The sequence below is a fragment of the Augochlora pura genome, chromosome 2 (genome assembly GCF_028453695.1).
Source record: "Augochlora pura isolate Apur16 chromosome 2, APUR_v2.2.1, whole genome shotgun sequence".
NCBI classification, from domain to species: Eukaryota; Metazoa; Arthropoda; class Insecta; order Hymenoptera; family Halictidae; genus Augochlora; species Augochlora pura.
The window spans coordinates 12,283,747-12,296,695 of NC_135773.1; the positions used below are offsets into that span (position 1 = coordinate 12,283,747).

At 44.7% G+C, this 12,949-nt stretch overlaps 2 protein-coding genes across 9 annotated transcripts in view; both read left to right on the forward strand.

Annotated features, from left to right (window-relative positions):
* The first annotated feature begins 5,446 nt into the window (after positions 1 to 5,446).
* On the forward strand, positions 5,447 to 7,000 carry LOC144476580 (uncharacterized). The gene has a single exon (XM_078193692.1). It carries the CDS (start codon positions 6,370 to 6,372, stop codon positions 6,982 to 6,984), a length of 615 nt encoding a protein of 204 aa, XP_078049818.1. The 5' UTR covers positions 5,447 to 6,369; the 3' UTR covers positions 6,985 to 7,000.
* A 23-nt stretch (positions 7,001 to 7,023) lies between these two features.
* Unc-13 (protein unc13 homolog) overlaps positions 7,024 to 12,949 on the forward strand; it is a 544,965-nt gene continuing 539,039 nt past the window's right edge. For 4 of the 8 annotated variants that reach the window (XM_078193412.1, XM_078193401.1, XM_078193420.1 and 1 more), the window contains exon 1: positions 8,373 to 8,609. In XM_078193412.1, the coding sequence (XP_078049538.1) occupies positions 8,588 to 8,609 (22 nt within the window). In that variant the 5' untranslated portion in view covers positions 8,373 to 8,587. Of the gene's footprint in view, positions 8,027 to 8,192; positions 8,610 to 12,949 lie in introns of those variants that run through there. The other 4 variants (XM_078193439.1, XM_078193459.1, XM_078193449.1 and 1 more) reach the window with 2 other exon arrangements.

A 12,949-nucleotide genomic window follows, 5' to 3' on the forward strand; every position in this document is an offset into this window, starting at 1 on the left:
TAGTTATTGCTAATTTCTACAAAGACGTCCTGAAATTATTCAAACACTTTTTGAGAAAGTCTCACAAACATCTTTTCAAAAATATTTCGCAAATATATATTTCGGAAATAAAAATTTTCTTAAACAGGGTATGTCAATTCGAATAGAATTTGTCTCATAACGATTTATAATTATAGTTTCGTATCTTACAGGATCTAGGTACGAGTGAGAAGAGAATTTTGGCGAAGTCTGCAGCACGGTGAAGCACCGTGCAACAGCAACCCCTGCGCACGGTCTCAAGAAAAGTTGTTGAAGCGGTTTCCATCTCGCGTTTCAATTAATTTCCCGGCGTTATGAAATCGATTTAAGACGCGTCGAACCCCGAGGGAGGAGCAGCTCCTCCACAGTTGATTCAACTCGGTGAATCGCCTCGAACGCGAGTCCTTTGACACACGATCCGTAAAATGGAAAAGATTCCTCGAGCGGCAGGTATTTCGTCGCGTCGAACCAGCCCCCCCCCCCCCCCATTGTTTCGCCTCGGACGTATAAATGGCGCTTCGCGGGCATAATTACCAATATAGTAAAGTTCGGACAGTGGTATCGGGTCGGAATAGTTCGGACGCGCGCAGTTAAGGGAGGAAATTGGTTCATTCGGATAACTGCACGTAAAGCGTTCCCCTCGCGTGAGGAGCGACCGTAATATAAAATTGGACAAGCCGTGGGGGACACGCAACGTCTGGAATTTTCAGTTTCTGCGGAACCGTATCCGGAATGGAACGATCTATCATCCGGCGGGACTAATGATATTCTCAGCGTTATCGTGGCGCAACGTCCCATAAAAATTCTTTACTGTTCCGCCCTCCCGCAGACGGCGCGGTTCAAGTCTCGTCTTCTTCGGAGCTTTAAAGCCCGAATTACCCGGTCTACGTAAACAGAGTCGGCTAACTCCCCCGGGTATTGGTAACGGGTTCATTACTCCCGGCCAGGTACACGCATCAAATGCTGACTACCACCACTGGGAAATCGTTTCCCTTGTTCCGCGATAATCCTACAAACTCTTGTCCCCGGCACACAATGACGGTCTCCTATGCAGTCGCTGACATGTGTCTGACCTAGAACCACCGTATCAGCCACGGTGCACCGTTACACGGTCTCCTCTACGGTGCCTATCGTGGCATTGTGCTCCCGCGCCTAAAGGTATGTAGACGCGATGGAAAAGAATCTCTCGCGTATTGTCACGCTGGCAACAGGTTATGAATAGAAAATAGATATTTATGCGGGGACATACAATATTTGATACGCGTCGAGCCTCTTGCATAACCCGTCGCCGCGGCGGGTCTCTATATTCTCTAAGAAGGAGCAACGTCGATGTGATGTGGGGTAACGTAATGGCAGGTGTTATAAATAGACCGCCACGCTGCCGTCGCGTGTTATCAATAAGAGATATCCCGAGCACAGTTCCATCGATAGAATCGGAACGTGGTGTTTGTAAGCTTCGACGAAATACGTATGTTCATCCCCGACTCTGCTTTCTTGCGCTCTTTGGAGACAACTCGCTCGAACCGCTGATTGAGAGGGTACTGGTTATACTTCCGCGTCTATAGACAATTGTCGGCGGACTATAATGCCCTCGCGTGTGCCCCATGGTTTTATAAATACGTAGCGTAACATACGGATAGAACCGGCTCGCCCGCCGGTCTCTGGCTCCGGACCGAGGAAAATATTTCTGAAAAGTAGTCGGTACACGGTCGAAGAAAAGCGGAACTTTTGTGGCTTGCTTTCAATGCGTCGTGTTGGCGGTCGTCGCCTTACTCGTCTCAGGCATCACACGAAAAACCATTTTACCCGGATTCTCTCTCCAGCGCCTGCTCGACATCTGATCATTCGCCCACGTCTGCCGTTCCAAGTGTAAGAATGGCGTAATACACAAGCGTCTCACTTGCAAAACGGCAGCCGCTTATTGTAAGAAGACTCGAATTCGCGCCTCTGTCGGCGTCTCAGAAATTTCTCTGTCTACTTTCATTTTTGAGAATCTTCTGTATGTCGCATGTACGTTGGACGTAGGCTGCGGGCAACAGGTGGGGGAAAATTTGAACAGTTATTTCCTGCGACAATATTCTAGGTGAATGCAAAAGTTTCTGTCTGATCGTCAATTTTTTTTGCAATTATAGACGATTTTAGAGATGCTTTCGCATTCCATATGGGAGAAATGATATTGGTTTTTGAAGCAGTAGTAGATAAAAATGACAAAGTCACGGTAAAAAGCGAAAACTAGAGAATTATTTTGTTCATTATACATCGCATCTCAGTGTAAAGACAATTAAGTGTGATTGCCAGCAAGATCGTAAATAAGGTGCAACTAGAAGCATCCTATCATGCTTCTGGCGCGAAGAAGCGGCAAGTTTCAGGATGATAAACCTCTTGGTTTCCGGTGAAAAACAGAGGACTTATTTAGATGATATAAACGACGATGTATAGATACGGAGGAAATTCATAATGGGGTTGGCGCGCGACATTATAATGAATTATGGGCGGAAAGTTGCATAAAGAAACTGATTAATATTCGAAGCAGGTTCCAAGTGGTCTTCCGCGAGACTGAAACTCGCGATGGGAACCGCGGTTCGTTCATTTTCTTCGTCCAACTTGACGAAACTTCGCGAACGAAGTTTCTCCCACTGATTTCCCTCGGTTCCATCGTGATACGTTGCCTTTTCCTTGAATGCGGTATCCCTGTTGGTTGTTGCTTTGTCTCGTAATTTGATTGCCGACGGTCGTACACAATATTGCTTTTGGGGATTCCGCGCGGTTCGGAAGTGTTCCGCCGGCCGGTTCTTTCGAACCGATGAAAACGAAGGAAAAAAGGGAAACAGACCGAAAAATATCACGCAGGAAGCTCCTACGAGCCCGAGTGGGCGTTTATGAAATATTTTTCCTGGTACGCGAACGGATACGGAAGGGAAACGACTGTGTCGAAGTTCAAAGCAAACCCCGACCCACGCGTGAACGCAAAACACACCATTTAGCACGCACGACGAACAGGGCGGGCGTGCTAATTCCAAGCAGCGGGAACTTTACGCCCGTTACTCAAATAGATCATTCGACATTTGAATAGATAAACGAGTTATCTCGGATCTCTCGGTAAATATAAAGCTTTTAAAAGAACGCTCGACCGCCGAGGTATTACCGAAACGATAGTAAGCAGGAATATTTATAAATGTCATTTGTATAGATAAACGTGTTATTTCGGATCTCTTCGTAAATACGGAGTTTTTAAAAAACATTCGATCACATTGGTATCTTGAAATAATAATAATAATAACAATACCGGGGAATATTTATAATTGGGAATGCTCTTGCTCCGCGAAGGCATTCTCAATAATTGGAAAACGTGAATCTGGCAAACATTACCGCCATAACCACGTTTCCGATTATATACATTGATTTCGACAAGCACACAGGCTCTAGGATTGGTTTCCAATCAGGAAATCGAATACTAATGACAACAAAGCTAGGCTCCATGATACAGCTAGCATTAAGACCATGCGAACCTATGTATGTGGCAAATTCAAGGGATTAGGAGCAGATGGGATTTAACAATAATGGCAACAGCGCCATTTGAACGCCAAGATACGAAAGACGGACCGCGTAAAGCTGTAGACACAGTATTCAGCAGTCGGCAAAGGACGTTCAACGATGTCGCAGTGATGAAATCGAATGTGCGCTAATTAATACTGTATGTGGAATGTTCGAATTACGTGGAAATGTTTATGCATTCAAAATAGCAAATTGTATTGATATTAAATGTCAGGTTATGTCAGGTTACACGCGCAGGTATATATTCTTGGCTTTGCATAAATACTTTGTGAACATAGACCATCCAACATCATTTTGTACAAATAGTAATTAAATGAAATGAAATGAACTTTTCTTAATGGAGATATGTCTTGTTAACTAGATCAGTACCTACGAATTAATCTTAATAGCATCACAAATTGCGCCACCCTTACACCTCTGACAATCATTCCATCGACAGTCACGTCACCAACGCAATCTTTTCGCCGACGATATTTACTTACTCTCCGTAATTACCGAAAATCATTTCTTCAGCAATGTTTACTTATCGATGTTGACTTCTAACGCCTATGTAGACTGTTCGGTTTATTCAACCGCGGTTATCGCTACACATTATAAACAATTTCACTTTATCGACCCATCTCTGGTGACCTTGATCTTTGCATATGTTGTTTAGGGATCTTTAGAAGGGTTTAGCCGTCGCTCGATGTTTGTTAAAAATTGATCGCCGCTGCATGCGGAAAGCGAAATAAAAATGCTGGCCAGGGTTAGGTCCGGTACACGTTTGCACTGGACGATTCATATTGGAGACTGGATTTTCTTATCGGTACTCGAATGATACATATGTTTGTCTTTAGATTCGTCGCACTTCGATATAAATTAAATGAATACAGTATGGTAACCGTGTCCTTTCCATCAATTTCATGGCGGACATTATATCAATTATTCGAAAGCAAAGTTTCATATATTCTTTCCTAAACCTATTATGGCCAAAGTGACCGGTTTGTTATTTTACGTCATTCGAACCGGGATTAAAATAAATTGATCTTCTCATTTGCGGTATTATTGATAACAAAGGAAGTTTTCAATCATCGAACACAGTAGAAGAATAAGTATAAATACTGTCCAATCTCTGTACTAGTAAGTAAAGATTGTTGTCAAATTTTCGTATCAATGAAACCGCGTCGCTGAGATGGTCGTCGACAAAATCATAGTCGCCGGGGCGAAGGTGTGACTCGTTTCGAGAATTTCATCAAAATTCCGCGAACTATTCCAAGTGCCCGGTCTCCTCTGCAACGAACACGTCGCCGGCTGATAACGAATCCATTAAAGATACAGATTCCTCGCTGGACCGTGCGGCGTGTCACGGTTAATCAATTTCCGGCGCACGGTCCCCACGTGGCGATTCCTGTGCGCGAGAGATGCGTTTAAACGCAATCTGGCACGATGCCTATCGCAATAATTAACAACGTGTACACGCGACTGCGTATTGCGTTGCGCGAGGGGCAGCAGCCGGCCGGACCGCGGCCGAAAAAGAAAACACGGTAAAAACGGGGGATGGAAAAGCGGACAGAAGGGAACGATAAACCGAGTGGAAGGTACGTGGTGCACGTCGCGATCGGAAACGGGAAACGGGAACCGGGGACGGGGCGGGCAGGGGTGTCGGTGCCTCGAGACGAACGTCTGAAAAAGAGACGCCGGGGTTTGTGTGCATCAATCGAGCGTGTAATCGTCGATGGTAACGTCGAATTAGAAATGAGGAAACAATCGGAGCGAAATGCACGGCAGTTCCGCGGGGACGGCCGCAAGGGGTGGCTGATTTGGTGGCCGCTCGCCGAAACGATCGGTTGCCGTCGGTAGGGGTCGCTATAGGGAGGCCTCGTTGGCCACGGCGCCGACGCTATGCAACCCGCTTGACGTAGCAAGATGGCGGCGGCGAGTCGGAGGCGTCTCCGTCCGCACAGTGCTCGACGTCGAGCAGTCCGCGTACGCTCGCAACAACGTTTCACCGCATTAATGTGGTAGTGCATCCGGAGCACCGCACACGTCCGCGGCCACGGTGCAGAGCCTCGTCTTTTCGTATACCGTAGTATAATCAACAATCATCAGGGGAAAACAACGTGCACGGAACGTCGGGGTACCAAAGTGCGAGCACGACGGAGCGTATCGTAGACCAGTGGTGAAACTCGATCGTTTCGTTCGCGACGATACATCCCCGTTGATTCTTTCTGTCGTGGTGCGTGTTCCTCGTCTCCCCCACGTCCCCGTTCTACCCGCGCCGTTCCTCCCTCCTTTTCCCTCCGTTTCTGTCTTTCTCTTTCTCACCCTCTCTACTTTCGTATCACTCTCCGTCTTCGTAGAGCTTCGAACCGATTCCCAGCGAGCCGAGATCCCCGCCGCACAAAGTGCCCGCCGCGTGTTTCCTTATTTATTTTATTTTTCGGTTCCTCCACCGATCTATCTTTCACTCGCTCGCTCGATCGCTCGTTCACTAGCTCACCCTCACCATCTCTCTCTCTCTCTCTCTCTCTCTTTCTCCCCCTTTCTCTGTTTCTCTCTCACCCTCGTTCTCTCTCTCTCTCTCTCTCTTTCTTTCTCTCTGTCTCTCTTTCTCTGTGTCTCTCTTTCTCCCTGCCACCCTGAACGGCTCTCCTGTTGTGTGTGATTACCCATCGTTTCGCGAGATCGCGGTGAAATGCCCGTAACCGGTCGTGGCTCGCGACGACGACGAAGACGAGGCGGCTGTCGTTGGTGTACGGTTCCTTGACGAGCACGGGATACGTGCGAACCGGCGCATGCACTGCAGCCCCTGCTACTATGATAATAACGAGAAAGGTGGCACGGTGGGCGCTCCTCCTGAAGCGAGAGGCGCTCGGCCGAACCTATGGTGCAGAAAAGCGGTCCGAAGAAGCGATACACCGCGGTGCCACGGCGATGCTGCCCCGTTCCGGCCGGGTAGATGACAACATCGACACCGACACCGTGGCCACCGACCCGAGGAGGACCAGCAGCTGCGTCGCGTTGGTGCTGCCGTTGTTGTTCCCGTACCACTACTACTACTACTACCGTTACTATTATCCTCGTGACGAGTTCGCCGCCGCCTCGCTGTTAAAGTCCGACCGCCTCGCGCTCGCCGACGACCACGAGGACCACCATTCGCCGCTAGGAATCACGGGGATCGTGCAGCAACCGACACAGGTGACCGAGCGTCGAGCCGCAGCCTCGCCAGCGACAGCACTAGCAGCACCGGTGGTAGCTCAGCGATCGTCGTTGACCAAGTCGAAACCGGAGGAGCAACAGGACGTGGCACACGGGAAACAGAAAACGGAGAGCGTGGCGAGAGGAACAGAAGTGGTGGTAGCGGCGCCCGAGAGCGTGGACAGTAACCGCCTTAGCCGGCAGAACGTGCTAGGTGCACGGTTTTGCGCGTGACCAACAGCCCCTCGCTGTTACGCCGTCGAGTCGATAATAATCGCGGTGTGCGATTCCGCGACGGTGTACCGTTTATATGTAAACGGTTACAATTCAAACGGTGCCCCTCGTGTATAACCCAGTGAACAACGGATATATAGCGCGTTTATCGGCGTACTGATCAAACCACCGGCGAGCTTTCACCGGAGATACTCTTTCTCTCTCTCACACACACACACTCTTTCTCTCTCTCTCTCTCTTTATCTGTCTCGCCCACATACACATACACACACACACACACGAGGTCTCTATCTCTGTCTCTTTTACCGCTCCCAGCCTCCTACCCTCTATCCCTGCCCCTCTTCCACGCGCGCACCGGCTTACGGTGTGTCGCGGAATCACGGAACGGAATAAAAATTACGCGCGTGATCTTTGTGCACTCGTGGAAGTATCAGTGTCCGAAATAGAGAGGCGCGAGTGATACACTAGAGAGTCATTGTGGGCCAAGATACGTCGTCTACGTCGTCGTCGTCGTCGTCGTCGCCGCCGTCGATATCCGTTGTTGTTCGTGTGTAGCTGGCCGGCCTGACTGTTTCGTGTCGAGCACGCGTTGAAGCCGCCGCCGCCGGCCGCGTGAGACAGCGACCCACGATAGCAACGCACGATAGCAACGCGGTGTGCCTAGAGTCGCCGTAAGAACACGTACGATCTACCCCGGGGAACGAGACCGAGTTCCGAGGAAGAGGAGAGAGAGAGCTACTGTTGTTCCGAGTTGTTCCCGCGTGCCGTTACGCCGGCCGACGACAGCAAGCCGAAGGGAGAGAAAGCCCAGGGAGGAGGAAGGGACAGACTCGTCGCGGAAAAAAAGAAGGACACGCCGGGAACAGCAAAGTACAGTCGGGAAAGACGGATAGAGAGGGACGGAAGTAATTAAGATCGCAAGATAGAACAGGAAAGGAGGAACGGAGGACAGACGAGAGCGGGAGAAGCGTGACACCGTTGCAACTCGAACTCCAGCCCTGAGATTTTCGATTCGTGTGGACGCGCCATATTCGCGACACACGTACACACAATATTGTATCTTCCTCTATCTCTGTTTATCTGTCCCCCTCTCACTATCTGTCTCTCTAACCGCTATCTCTACCGCTATCTTCCTCTTGCTCTGTAATATTTACATATATATGTATATGTATACCGACACATATATGTATATATAATTTTATATATAGGTACATGCTGATATATACCTATATACATATATATATATACTATACGAGTACTATATGCATACGTACGTACGGCTCGACACAGATATATAAATATATATATATATATACATATATGCACGTCTAAACGCACGCGTGTACCGCGTGCCGTACACGTTTTCCGCGTGCGAGCCAGGCGCACAGGTGCGGAAAGAGAAAATATAGTCGAACACACCGGTGCCGGGCGAGACGAAAAGGTTGTACGGCGAAATACGCGAGTGTGCTCCTTCGATCCGGCGTGTCTCCCGTTATATAGCTGCATCACTTTCCTACACGGATCCCAACGCCGCGTCAAGTGCCGCTCGGCCAATTAAGCGAAACTCTCAACGCTAAGCCGATTTGCCCGAACATCTTCGAACATGTCGCTGCTCAGCGTCACGGGTGAGTCTTTTTCGCTTCTTATTTCATCCCCGTTCCCTCCTTACCGTGCTACATGTGCTCGCGAACGCCGCGCCGGCTCGAGTTACCCCGGCGAACTGACCCTTTCGCTGGCAAACGTCGTCCTTTTTCCGGAAATTTCTTTATGTTTATATTGCGTTTGTAATATTAATTATAATTGCGTTTATACGATATTCTTATTTTATTTGCTAACGAAGCGCAGGATTGCGTTTGAACTGCGAATTAATTCTTGTTAACGATGAAGCTACCAAGTACAAGAAACGATTGCTTTTTGCACTAATGAGGGTGTACACACGGAATGTCGGAGTTTGTTTTATAATAAAATCGAATGCAACGTTTGCGTGATTTAGAAACTAACAATTTAAGGAAAGAGAAAATGGGATTTTTACTTCGGAAGTTCGTTAGTCAAAGTTTGTTCTTTAGAGAGCATATTTTGAGTGACCATAATTTTTGTAAATTGTAAAATCAATGTTTTTAGAAATCTGGTATTTTATATGTCCAATTAGTAGGTGATGAGTTGCGTCTTCTCTCATCGCTTATTATTGTTCTTTAAGAAGTGATTAGACCGAAGAAGGAGATTTATTGTAAGTTATAACAGATCTGTGAGTTTTATGGATTTTTAAAAAAATAACTAGATCGGATATAAAACTGTAAAGATGGGTTTGAGAATATCTTTATATTATTATACACAACTTATTAAATTTGTTAAAAAAGGACAAACGTTTCTTACAATTAACTTGTGCGTAATACTTAAGGTATAAAAATTCATAGTCCATTTATAACGAAATCAATTGATTCAGTTGATTAAGTATTACTGTTCTTATTGATCATAGATCTAATTCCATACGTTAATACTTTATCTCTGAACCACAGTATAACATTTCATAAAGTCATATTAATTTGCAAAATCGGAATGAAAAAGTTTAACTATAAGTTAATAATTATCTCATTAAACTTTTTCGATTCCGCAATATCTAATAAAGTTTGGATTACATGGATCCGACGAAAATGAACTTTTAAAGATGGCTGAAGAATTGAGTCACCTACGCATGGCCGACATAACAGCGAGAGTAAAGAATATTAATCCGTTCTGCAAAATCCGTGGATAATACTGTTTTCCATGCAGCATTAAATCAACTATGCTTTGCTCTATTTTCTTATGAAGTTAATAAAACCCGTTGTTCCATCTATAAATCCACACTATTTTCCACGTAAGATTAAATTAACTATTCTTTTCTCTATATGCTGTGAAGTTAATAAAAATCTTCGTTTGATCTATAAATCCATAAATTCAATCGCAAAAGACGTTTCAAACATTTTTAGACGCTTTTAAATTTGTTAAAGAAGAGATTAAAGTGTCAAGATTATGTAAAATGAGGACATATTCGTTGTTCTACGATTTATTTTCGAATGCTTTATTACATGATATATTCTGCGGGATAAAGTTTACGATTTAGTGTATTTCCATGGAAGATGTCAGTTCTGTTTATGTAATAATACCGGCGTTTATCGGAAGGGTTTTCGATGGTCCTTTATACGCAATATTCTGGAATACCATAAAATACAGTATCTCAGGTTAGAGCTCTGCGCTGGGGGTGGCCGCCGTGAAACGTGCCGAGTATTTTACGACATCCTCGTCAGATTTCAAACTTTCCCCTATTTCTTTGAATAAATGTTCGGAGCTGAGTGAAAAGTCCTCACCCCCATCCCCTCCCGAACTCGCAAAAAGGTGGAAACACATGGAGTAAGCACGGTTGGAGCGAAAGAATCTTAAGAATTCGATAATAAAATGGACCGTTAAATATAGTTGATCGAAACGATACGAGTCATTCGTTTAACACCATAAATAGTCACAAAATAAAGGCAATAACTTTTTTAAAACAGCACTAAATGACTTGAATTTTTTAAAAGTGTTAAAGAGAGTATACCGCACAATAACTAAATATCTCTTTTTTAATTTTGCTATTTCTTGGAATTTCTAAAAAAATATTTTAAACTGCTGCAAATTTCTGCAACTTTTAATTGCTTGTAGCTTATAACAACGTCCATTAATTTTAATGAAATTTTCAGCGTGGGAGTTACAGAGATCTAGAAAATGCATTATTTAAATTATCGTTACGAGCTCGGATGAAACAGTTAAAAATTGCGAGTTTTCGTTTTCATTCCAAGGAATTGCAATTTATAAAAATGACTTTATAGACATTGCTTAGTAAACTAATATTCCTAACATTTCAAGAAAATACAAGTGCACTTTTAAAAATGTTATTTCGTTTTAAAAGGTGTCCGAATATTAATGCACTGTACATCTCTTGTCTAGGTCCACCTTTGCGCACCTTCTCTAAAACCATCAAATAATATTGTCTAATGAAACAATGAAATTCGTTCTGTTTGATTACATTCATAATATGCTTTCATAAATTACGGACTTTACTTCAGGACAACTAAACCACCTACCAGAAACGTTCTCTCTAATTAAGACAGGAAAATAACGATACCGCAACGACAGAAATAATTATATTTTAGTTTCTCGAGAACCAAGATAAATACCGTAACATTGAGAAGCAATACACATGTACGTTAATAATGTAATATTACCGTTACGTAAGTTCGGTTATACAGGTTTAAATAGACCATGGAACTGGAGTATTCGCGCAGACGATAAATTTTCATCGTTGTTCGAGGGAGAGCCAGCCAAGCTCGTTTTTCGACATTTTTCTGGCCTTTTTACGGGTCGCACTTGCGGCGGTTCTTGACATGCATTTCGCAGTTCCACGTTCCGGCTTTCGTGCTTACAATTAGAACAAACGATATATTCCCCGCCTAGGACCGGGGAAGACGTTCAAACGTAGTAGCATCTTGGGTACGGTATTTTTTATCGTTCTCTCATTAACGGGTTCAATTATTCTTAACATCGGGGGCAAACTTTAGAGCTATGCAACTTCGCCGGCGATTTTCCCGTCGACGTTGTTCTTGTTCCCCCGTAGCCGACCACTTTCCTTCCTCGTTAAAAAGAATTCGCGAATTAATTTAACCCGGGAACTGAAATTCCTCGCCGCGGTCGAAGAATACATTCCGATATCGATGTTATTTTCAAAGCGAACGGAACAGGCACGAAATACGGACTTCCCCTCCCGCGGCGAAATTATTTTCATTTCCGACAATTGAATAAAGGACGGAACGCGATTTTCAAACGCGATTATTTCGGAAACTTTGCAGCCGTGAAATAATTTCTGTTCCTTCTCTTTTTTTCTCTCTCTCTCTCTCCCCCTCCCTCCCCGCCTCGCGGAATCGGGTCTACGCAACGAGACGCGAATCGAGCAGATTATTTTTGAACTTTAAATTACACGCGGGATTCCACGCGTATGCAATTACTACAATGACCGAACTTCGAGATTGCCTTTTGGACAATGGGCGTTCGCGGAAGGTGTGTAGAGATTGGACTTTTTATTGGAAAGCGATTCGGAGAAAAAAAACGGGATCGGGGGAACAAGGAGCAGCATTAAGAGTCTGCGCGATGATTTCATTCGCGTCGAGTATCGCGATCCGGTTGGCCTTTTATTTCTCTAAGTAAATGCCGGGACGCGTTTTCCCTGCGCCTGGTTATCTGCCTAATGGAAATAATCGGTATCTCACTTCTCCGTCGAGTGTTCGTTGCACCTACTTAAGATTACGTTTGGTTTTTATGCTTAACGATTCGCGAACATCTATCCTAAATAATATCTGAACGAGTCAGTCAGAATAAAAGCACTTGTTATAATCGTAAACCAATTCATCTGGCATTTTATTGGAATTTTATTTTATCTTTTATTGTATCTTCAACGTGGCAGTTTAAAGTATCAACCTGTCAATTAAGCGGGAATCATCATAATTCTTACAATAATTTATTCCGTGCACCAAATTTGATCGAGATCAAAACAAGGTCCGAATAGCATGAATTTTAAATTTTCAATTTTTGTTTTATTAAACAAATTGCTTCGGTTTTATGGAATATCTATATGCCGACGTGTCGACAGTCTGCCTATTAATATGCAAATCAATTAGCGTACGCGCGGTACAATTTTATAATGCCGCTGTTACGTATTGACTTTCGTATCTGCGAGATAACAGGAATTTTCTCTCAATTCGGAATTTTTGTATTCGGCTCGCATGGCTCGGTTATTGAACGATTTAACCGGCTAGTATAAACCCGATAGAAGAGTTACTTTGAACAGATATTTCTGGGCTAGGCAGGTTCGGCCATTGACCACTGTCGGCCCTCTAATGCATCTTTTCAAATATAGTCAGCGGTAGTTCCAGCGTACATTGATCCTGTCCAAAAAGCA

Bases quoted from the DNA above. Each gene is read 5' to 3' on its own strand.
- LOC144476580 (XM_078193692.1), top strand. From the start codon at position 6,370: ATGATAATAACGAGAAAGGTGGCACGGTGGGCGCTCCTCCTGAAGCGA.